At 46.7% G+C, this 9717-nt stretch overlaps 3 protein-coding genes across 3 annotated transcripts; 1 reads left to right on the top strand and 2 right to left on the bottom strand.

The window, feature by feature from the left end:
* Positions 1-405: 405 nt before the first annotated feature.
* On the top strand, positions 406-4299 carry BBA_10291 (DNA-dependent RNA polymerase II beta subunit; the record flags this gene model as incomplete). Its single annotated transcript, XM_008605388.1, has 3 exons — positions 406-2799; positions 2854-4082; positions 4137-4299. 3 exons carry the CDS (start codon positions 406-408, stop codon positions 4297-4299), a joined length of 3786 nt encoding a protein of 1261 aa, XP_008603610.1.
* A 565-nt stretch (positions 4300-4864) lies between these two features.
* On the bottom strand, positions 4865-5211 carry BBA_10292 (cytochrome c oxidase assembly factor; the record flags this gene model as incomplete). Its single annotated transcript, XM_008605389.1, has 2 exons — positions 4865-5038; positions 5116-5211. 2 exons carry the CDS (start codon positions 5209-5211, stop codon positions 4865-4867), a joined length of 270 nt encoding a protein of 89 aa, XP_008603611.1.
* Positions 5212-6434: 1223 nt separating this feature from the next.
* On the bottom strand, positions 6435-8287 carry BBA_10293 (DUF1716 domain protein; the record flags this gene model as incomplete). The annotated part of the gene is made up of 3 exons (XM_008605390.1): positions 6435-8095; positions 8150-8204; positions 8261-8287. 3 exons carry the CDS (start codon positions 8285-8287, stop codon positions 6435-6437), a joined length of 1743 nt encoding a protein of 580 aa, XP_008603612.1.
* Positions 8288-9717: the final 1430 nt, after the last annotated feature.

A 9717-nucleotide genomic window follows, 5' to 3' on the forward strand; every position in this document is an offset into this window, starting at 1 on the left:
GCGATTCAGATTAGTCAGTACCTAGTCACGTCGTGTCCTTTTTTTTTGGACTAGCGCCTGAATCAGCCTCACGCAGCAGCCCGGCCAGATCTTCGCCGTGATCTTTTACCTATTTCCCCAAAGCGGCAGTCAATCGACACCATTTTCCAGCCTTCCCCTGCGCAATTGTGCGAATCTAGGTTGATCAGTCGCGCGTGTTGCGTCATTAAGCTTCTGTGCGCACATGCATGCGTAGGCCAACAGGAGCTTGGCCTAAATTGAATCCCTTGCCACCGATTCTCGGCGCGTCCAACAATTTGAGCACAAACATCAAGCCCAACCTCGTCGCGCAGATCTGCTCATCTGGGTCTGGAAAGATCTGACTCACGGAAGCCGCCGCTGTTGCGGCAGTTCATATCGCCCACGATGGCAGACTACGAGGATGAATACGACTACGAGAATTACGAGGAAGAAGATTCGGGCATCACTCCCGAAGATTGTTGGACCGTCATCTCCTCTTTCTTCGAATCCAAGGGCCTCGTCTCTCAGCAAACTGCCTCCTTTGATGAATTTACTCAGTCAACTATCCAAGACCTTGTCAGCGAGTACTCAAAAATATCTCTCGACCAACCCAACCCGCCCTCCAACGACGACCGGAAGATAAGCGTCCGCCGATACGAGATCGAGTTCGGCAGCATCATGGTATCGAGGCCTTCGATCAGTGAGACCGATGGGACCGTGACTTCGCTTCTACCATACGAGTGCCGCGATCGTAACCTGACCTATGCAGCGCCGGTTTACATTAAGATTACCAAAAAAGTGCAAGCTGCTGTGGAAACGGAAATACCTTTGCACGAGCTAGATGATGCTCAACAGACAGAGTATGCCAAAACTGGTGAGCTGCCTACACGGTTGGCCTGGAGATCGGAGGATGCGCCAGAGCCCGAAAATTCCAACAAGCCTGATGCCTGGAAGGACATGGTCTTCGTCGGGAAAATGCCGGTCATGGTCAAATCTAAAGTCTGCCATTTGAGCCGCGAGCATGACGAGAATTTATTTCTTGTCAATGAGTGCCCATACGACCAGGGCGGTTACTTTGTTATCAATGGAAGTGAAAAGGTGCTTATCGCCCAAGAGCGTTCCGCCGCCAATATTGTTCAGGTCTTCAAGAAGGCTCAGCCCAGCCCTTATACATACACTGCTGAAATCAGAAGCGCTCTGGAGAAAGGCTCGCGTCTCATCTCCAGCATGATGCTCAAGCTCTACGGGAAGGGTGAGTCAGCTCGTGGCGGCTTCGGGCAAACGATTCATACAACTCTTCCGTTTGTTAAAGCAGACCTTCCTGTCGCCATTGTATTTAGAGCACTTGGCGTTGTCTCCGACGAGGATATTCTCAACCACATTTGTTACGACCGAAAAGACTCTCAGATGCTGGAAATGCTTCGGCCTTGTATCGAGGAAGCTTTCTGCGTCCAAGACCGTGAAGTCGCCCTCGACTTCATTGGTAAGCGTGGTAATCGGGATCAGGCTGGTCTCGGACGCGATAAACGTATTCGTGTGGCACGCGACATTCTTCAGAAAGAAACTTTGCCTCACATCTCCCAGGAGGCTGGTAGCGAGACGCGCAAAGCCTTCTTTATCGGTTATATGGTCCACAAACTACTCCAGTGCGCTCTGGGGCGTCGGGAGCCTGACGACAGAGACCACTTCGGCAAAAAGCGTCTTGATTTAGCAGGTCCACTACTTGCGAAACTCTTCCGCGGTATCATGCGCCGAATGCACTCAGAGCTCGCCAATTACCTGCGACGCTGCGTCGAGGGTAACCGCCACTTCAATCTAGCTGTCGGTGTTAAGCCTGGCACGCTTTCGAACGGCCTCAAGTACTCTCTTGCTACTGGTAATTGGGGTGACCAGAAAAAAGCTATGAGCTCAACTGCTGGTGTGTCCCAGGTTTTGAACCGATATACTTTTGCCTCAACACTATCCCACCTTCGACGTACCAATACACCCATTGGCAGAGATGGCAAACTGGCAAAACCTCGTCAGCTTCATAATACTCATTGGGGTCTTGTCTGCCCTGCTGAGACACCTGAAGGCCAGGCTTGCGGTCTTGTCAAGAATCTGTCTCTCATGTGCTACGTCAGCGTCGGCTCCCCAGCCGAGCCGCTCATTGACTTCATGATCAACAGGGGTATGGAGGTCATTGAGGAGTACGAACCACTCAGATACCCACACGCTACCAAGATTTTTGTCAACGGGACCTGGGTTGGAGTTCACCAGGACCCCAAGCACCTTGCTGACCAGGTATTCGACACCCGCCGCAAGTCCTACCTGCAGTATGAGGTGTCTCTTGTCAGAGAAATCCGTGACCAGGAATTCAAGATCTTCTCTGATGCTGGCCGAGTCATGCGGCCTGTTTTTACTGTGCAAAGTAAAAATGACCCGGAGACTGGCCTTGAAAAGGGACAGCTCGGTCTCACCAAGGATTTAGTCAACAGACTGGCGCAAGAGCAAGCCGACCCGCCAGATGATCCAGAAATGAAGACGGGTTGGGAGGGCTTGATCAAAGCTGGCGCTGTCGAGTATCTAGACGCTGAAGAAGAGGAGACGTCAATGATTTGCATGACCCCGGAGGATCTGGAGCTTTATAGACTTCAGAAAGCGGGTGTAGCTGTCGACGACGACCATGGCGATGATCTGAACAAGCGCCTGAAGACTAAAACCAACCCAACTACACACATGTACACTCACTGTGAAATTCACCCGAGTATGATCTTGGGTATCTGCGCAAGCATTATTCCTTTCCCAGACCACAATCAAGTAAGCTTCTCATCACATATACGCCGGCAATTCAGTTACTGACCAGAGTTGTAGTCGCCTCGTAACACCTACCAATCCGCAATGGGTAAACAAGCCATGGGCTTCTTCCTGACAAATTATTCTCGTCGTATGGATACTATGGCAAATATCCTGTACTACCCACAAAAGCCTTTGGCAACGACTAGATCCATGGAGTTCTTGAAGTTCCGAGAATTGCCTGCAGGTCAAAATGCCATCGTCGCGATTGCTTGTTATTCCGGTTATAATCAGGAGGACTCTGTGATCATGAATCAAAGCAGTATCGATCGCGGACTCTTCAGAAGTTTGTTCTTTCGTTCGTACTCTGATCAAGAGAAAAAGGTCGGTTTGAACTACACAGAGATATTCGAAAAGCCGTTCCACCAAAGCACCCTGCGCATGAAACACGGTACTTACGACAAGCTCGATGAGGACGGTATTGTCGCTCCTGGCGTTCGTGTGTCTGGAGAAGACATTATCATTGGCAAAACTGCGCCAATTGACCCAGAGACGCAAGACTTGGGCGCGCGTACAACTGCGCATCAGCGCCGTGATATCTCTACGCCTCTGCGTAGTACCGAAAATGGTATTGTTGATCAAGTCATTGTGACTGTCAACGCCGACAACGTCAAATACGTCAAGGTCAGGGTTCGTACGACCAAGATACCCCAGATCGGTGATAAGTTTGCTTCACGACACGGCCAAAAAGGTACCATTGGTGTCACATACCGACAGGAAGATATGCCATTCACGAGAGAGGGGGTCACCCCAGATATCATTATCAACCCGCACGCCATTCCCTCTCGAATGACAATTGCTCATCTGATCGAATGTCTTTTGAGCAAGGTTTCGACTTTAGAAGGTATGGAAGGCGATGCTACTCCATTTACCGACGTCACTGTCGATTCTGTCTCCGACTTGCTTCGCAAGCACGGCTATCAGTCCCGCGGGTTTGAGATCATGTACAACGGTCACACTGGTAAGAAACTTCGTGCTCAGGTCTTCTTCGGACCGACCTATTACCAGCGTCTGCGTCACATGGTGGACGACAAAATTCACGCCCGTGCCCGTGGCCCTGTGCAGATCATGACTAGACAACCCGTGGAGGGTCGTGCAAGGGATGGGGGGTTGCGTTTCGGCGAAATGGAACGTGATTGCATGATTGCGCATGGTGCAGCAGCATTCTTGAAGGAGCGCCTCTTTGAAGTGTCTGATGCGTTCCGAGTGCACATCTGCGAGATTTGCGGCTTGATGACGCCGATTGCGTAAGTTGCACCTGCTATTACTATTGACCCAAGCAGAACTAACGCGATTTACAGAAATCTTTCAAAGCAATCTTTTGAATGCAGACCTTGCAAGAACAAGACCAAAATTGCCCAGATTCACATTCCGTACGCAGCCAAGCTATTGTTCCAAGAACTTCAATCCATGAACATTGCAGCACGTATGTTTACGGACAGATCTGGTGCCTCGATCAGGTAGAAGACAGCTGGATGTGGAAGGTGGAGCAGTTGCATTTTGCTAGTTATATTCTGCTGGTTCATTTTGGAAGGGAGGGGGGGCCTAGAGACAGAAGCCTATGGTTCAAAGCATCTTAAATCGGTTCTGTCAAACTGGACGTAACATATAGGAGAGATGATCGGCGCAAATATGTACAATAATAGCGGGCAGCATAACGGTAATTACCCGGGGGGTCTTGAGCCTCAACTATGCATCGTATCGATATTCAGATAATATAAACAGGGCAATCCGTGCGCATGAGCTAGACTTTACGCCATGCCATCTCTACGCGGGAGTGGGACTGTTTTCCGATATGCTCTGACAAATTTTCGTAGATAATATATTTTAATGGCTTATCGCAATGGATTCTAGCTTATCAGATAGGATGTCGGAAGTTCTCACGATATGTTAAAAGGTGCGATTACCATGGCAACATTCCTCTAACATACACGAGACGGGAAGAGCATGCCCCTCCCGTGTAGACAGGTACCTGGGTTACAGGTGGTAGATTTACAGATATCGATGATGTTATTCGCCCGCGAGCAGACTATGGCTTGTTCGTCCCATTGCCTTCGCTTCGTAGCGGAGGCTCCAATGAGCTATGTACATTTTGTTCACGCTTGTATTCTTCTTCCAATGCCTTTTGCATGGCGAAATCGAGTTGACGTTCGCGCTTGACTCGCTGCTGCTCCAGGTCGCGGACAACACCCTGGTGCATGGCCTGCGGCGGAACTTGTCAGTAAATACAGGCACGTGGAATTGACTCTTCTCCCAGGGTTTTGCTACACGGTGACGTACCTGCTGCTCAGATTTTTGTTGGAAATGAACAAAGACAATGGTGCTAGCAGCGAAGAGAGAGGTGCCGAAAAGGGTCAGCTTGGAAGCTCGTGACATGGTGTCGACACTCGTGATGTCTCTGGTGGGGTATTTCTCTTCTTTGCAATCTTTGAGCCCCAACTGAGATAGGTCCCCTGGAGCCGCTTATGTCGCTCTGACAGAAACTCGTTGCGTGGCAAAAGCTCCGGGCCCGGAATCGTGCGCCGGCGATGACGCGTGAGAAGGAGTACCTAAGTAGGTAGGTAGGAGAATAGCCCCACCTAAGCTCAGCCGCCTTGTTGCCTACGTCCACAACAACCGACGCTGCCATGGTCATCTTGCAACCTCACCGCAGCATATTCATCAATCTTAGCCATTGACTCTTCGAGCGCTGACCCGCCTCCGAATCGCACCCAACTATTAAGTGAACACAGTGCTTGCTATTTAACTATGGTCAGCTACTCCTCGCGCGCCTTCATCGGGCGGCGCGTCTTGAATTTGTTGTTCAACAACTAACCCAACATAGTCGGCCCAGAACTCGGCAGGCATTCAGACCCTGCTAGATGTGTGTACTTTTCCACACAATAAACATCTGGGAATATGGGGGGAGCATCATCATTAACATGACCCATAGGCTGAGCGCGAGGCCTCTAAGATCGTGCAAAAGTGTAGGTGCTTCGGTTCTCACCGTCTTGTCTGCCTGTCAGCTCGCTAATGGTTCAATTTCGCTTTACTTAGCCAGAGAATGTGCGTACGGGAGCTCGCTCTACCTTTGTAGCGACTGCGATGGTTCAGTCGAGGTTCTAACACTTTGTTTTAGTCCGCACGAAGCGTGTCAAGGAAGCCCGTGACGATGCTAAGAAGGAAATTGCTGATTACAAGGCCGCGAAGGAGGACGAATACACAAAATTCGAGGCTGAGGTCCGTTTCCAGCCGTTGACCACGCATTTCATACCATTGCTAATAGGGATCATTCGCCACAGCATAGCAAGGGCAACAAGCAAGCCGAGGATGAAGCGAACAAAGAGGCCGACAAACAAATCAAGCAGATTACTGAGGTAGGAAGGTCGAAGCAGGATGCTGTCGTGAGAGAGCTACTGGCCGCCGTCTTTGACGTGAACACGGTAGCCCCTGCAGCTGCGTAAGGTGAACGAGGATTGCTTCCGCTGGCGATGCAGCTGATGTCTGAGAATATACTCTCAGATATAGTTGTGCCTAGAACCTTGTCCGATACTAGATGATCATATTACTCCCTTATCGCTAGTTGTATCAAAAGAAGCATTGTATAACAGATATGGAACTCATTGAAGAAACTCTATTAGCGCCCCCAGCATAACACTTAGATTCTTGTTATCCTTCTCGCTCGTGTCTAATCCGTCTTGTTGCTCTCGTACTAGTGTTAGTAAAGAGCTCAGGTGCTCGTCATGTTCTGCTAGCAGCTTCTTGATCCTCTGTCTTGCGCCATTGTCTTCTGCCACAAGCCATGAGAGAATTAAGGCAATTAGTTGGAGTGTAAAGAGCCCGTTATCGAGCCTAGCGGCAAGGACTTGATAGGCGTGCTCCTCGCCATTCCCATATTGTGGTCGGTTGGCTTCAACTTGTAGCACAGCAGCAGAAACTTTGCTTTTGTAGTCGCAGAAGAGCTCGACTAACTTGGTAGTCTTTTCGTAGCCCTTCTCCACGAACTTGGCGAGAGTCCGAATGCGTTCTGCAGACTCGGCGGGGAAGCGCTGTAGCATGTTTGCGAAAATGCTGACAAGGTGGTCAACGGTTCGATGCTCAGCTGTCTTCATAAACGCAGTAAACATGGTTTTCAGCCCTCCAGCCGCGATAATCTGATTGCAGGTGTTAATGCCACACACACCAGAAGCGGCATGGTCAAGTAGACGTAATGCCGGTGCTCTGGCCCTTTTCCCTTCCTTCATCATGATGAGGCAGAGCTCAACGCCTTCTGCTTCCAAAAATTTGCTCTTGCCCGCGTCCGAGTCCACGATGCACGTCAAGGCCTCGAACAAGTTCTCCATATACTCCTCCTCCTCTCCATTTCTGGCGGGATCTCGTCTGCGATACTGCGCGACAAGCTGTAAGAGATCATCTACTGCATCGGCCTCAGCAAGAACCTCTTTGCTAGTTTCTGATGCTTGTGCCACGAGGGCGAGGACCTCGGCGCTGTATTGTTTATTTTGCGTCACCTTGACTTCTTTGCGCTGGATGCGCTGGATGAGCCACTGTAGCAAATGTTCCTCGTTGCCTATGCGAGCTGCAACTTGGCTCCTGGAACAGAAATTCTCCAATATACCGAGAGAATAGTAAACACCATTTCGGTCTGACTCGTTGTCTTCATTGAGTCGTGAAAGGTTGGACAAGAGAAGGTCGAGCAGGTCAGCGTTCAAGAGAGCATCGACCAATTCGTTCCATTGCGCGTCCTCTGCGGCTACGTCCTCGTCTGTGAGCTCTCCAATGATCTCTATTGCATCAATCGCAATATCTGTATTCTCGTGCGTCAGCAGACCGACGAGACTGTCGGTGCAACCAAGTCTCACAAATTCTGCGTATAATTCGGGATATTCGGCCAAAATTGAGAGGCTTTTGATGTCTGCGTCAAGGTCTGCTTCGCTTGTGATGAATTTTTGGGGCTCACTTTCAAATTTGGCTCGCAGCTCAGCGTTTTTTGCAATGTGCTTTTCGAAGTTGAGCACAGTCTTGCGCAGCCATCCAGAGTCAATTCGCTCTGGCGCAGCGCCAGCGTCTGCATCATCGACGTAGTCGAGGATCTGCGACTCCTTCTCGCTGATACCACCTCCAAAGAAACGCCCCTCTTCATCTTCGCTGCTGTCGTCCACGGGTGGCAGCTCTGGCCCGATATCCTGCTCATCTTCGTCTTCGGCCTGGTAGTTTTCGAGTCGTGCGCGGCGGTACGGATCGCCATCGGTTGACAGGCGGCTTGATTTGTATATCTCATCTGTTACCAAGTCAGCTCGTTTCGATACTGTGGGTAACGATCATGCTTGTATACTTGGGTCGCGCACGGCATCAAGCTTCCTTTTGTTTTGGTTTCGAAGCCCCGCGTTCTGCGAAGAAGGTTAGCGGCTGAGCTTATATGATATTTCGGCGATCTAGCTGTCACCTTGAATACGTCGTCGACACTGTCCATTTCGTGAGTGCATGATACGCCTCGCCTGCTAAGTTTTTCTCACCTTTTTGGCCAGTAGCAGCAGAGGATCGGAAACATAAACAGCTATAGATAGTTAGCCAATAAGACTGTTGTGGATCCGGAGGTACCTTAAGTTACACCTAACTTCGGCTAGGATAGGAGTCTTAGCAGATATAACTTACTTCTGTATACCTAGTACCTATATAGAAGGGATCTTTCTAATATAGTCTCTAATCGAGTTTTCTATCTAGTATATATTCTTAAGGTAAATTAATTATAAGATATTACTATATTTTAATAAAGTTTATAAACTTCTAGTATTAATTAATTTATTTATTACTTTTATTTCTCTTAAGATATTAGGTAGCTTAGTAAATTAAAAAAATTAAAAAATCTAATATCTAAGATAATATCTTAAGGTATTAATGAAATTACCTTAGTTAGGCTTTTATAACTTATCTAGTACTTTTATCTTAAGATATTAACGATTACCTTAGTTAAACTTTTATAACTTATTTAGTACTTTTATCTTTATAATAATAAAAAAACTATTACTAAACTATATTAATATCTTATTATATTAAATATAAATCTAATCCTAATAAAAATCTATTTTTTTATATTTTATTTATTTATTAACGTAGTTAATAAGTAAGTTACCTAGATAAGTAAGTTACCTACTTTACCTAGTTTTTAGTACTTTTTACCTTAGTACTTTTATTACTTAATAACTATTTATAGAAGTCCCTTTAAAAGAGGTAGGTATTATATTTACCTTTTAAGCTCTTAAAAAAGATCTAAAACTAAACTATAAAAAAGCTATATTAATCTATAATATACCTTAATATAACGTACGCCTATACCGTCAGACCACAGGGCAAAAGATCAGGCATTAAAAGTAATTCTAGCAATTAACGTAGGCGTAATAGTAGTATATATAGCGCAGAGTAGTGCCGCTATAACAGTTTATTACACTATACTCCTCCCCTCTAGCTAGCTATCTATAGCTACCTAGGAGGCTCCCTAAGGGTACTAACCTCGTTCTAGGGACTTTAGCTACTAATTTAACCCCTAGGAAGGCTATTAGTATATAGGCCCCCTATACTAGTACTTATATAGCTTTTATATATATAATAAGCTTCCTATTAGTGGCGGGAGTTAAACTTAGGCCACTAGCTATATGCTTTTAAAATATAACGTACGCCTATACTATTAGACTATAAGGTAAAAGATTAGGTATTAAAAGTAATTCTAGTAATTAACGTAGGTATAATAGTAGTATATATAGTATAGAGTAATGCTATTATAACGGTTTATTATACTTAAAATAATTATATATAATTAATATAATAATTAAGTTATATAATATAATTTTATACTTATTTAAAAAAATTAATAATAAAAAAAAAAGAACTAATAATAGAATATAT

Source organism: Beauveria bassiana, assembly GCF_000280675.1.
Source record: "Beauveria bassiana ARSEF 2860 unplaced genomic scaffold BBA_S00118, whole genome shotgun sequence".
Taxonomy (NCBI): domain Eukaryota; kingdom Fungi; phylum Ascomycota; class Sordariomycetes; order Hypocreales; family Cordycipitaceae; genus Beauveria; species Beauveria bassiana.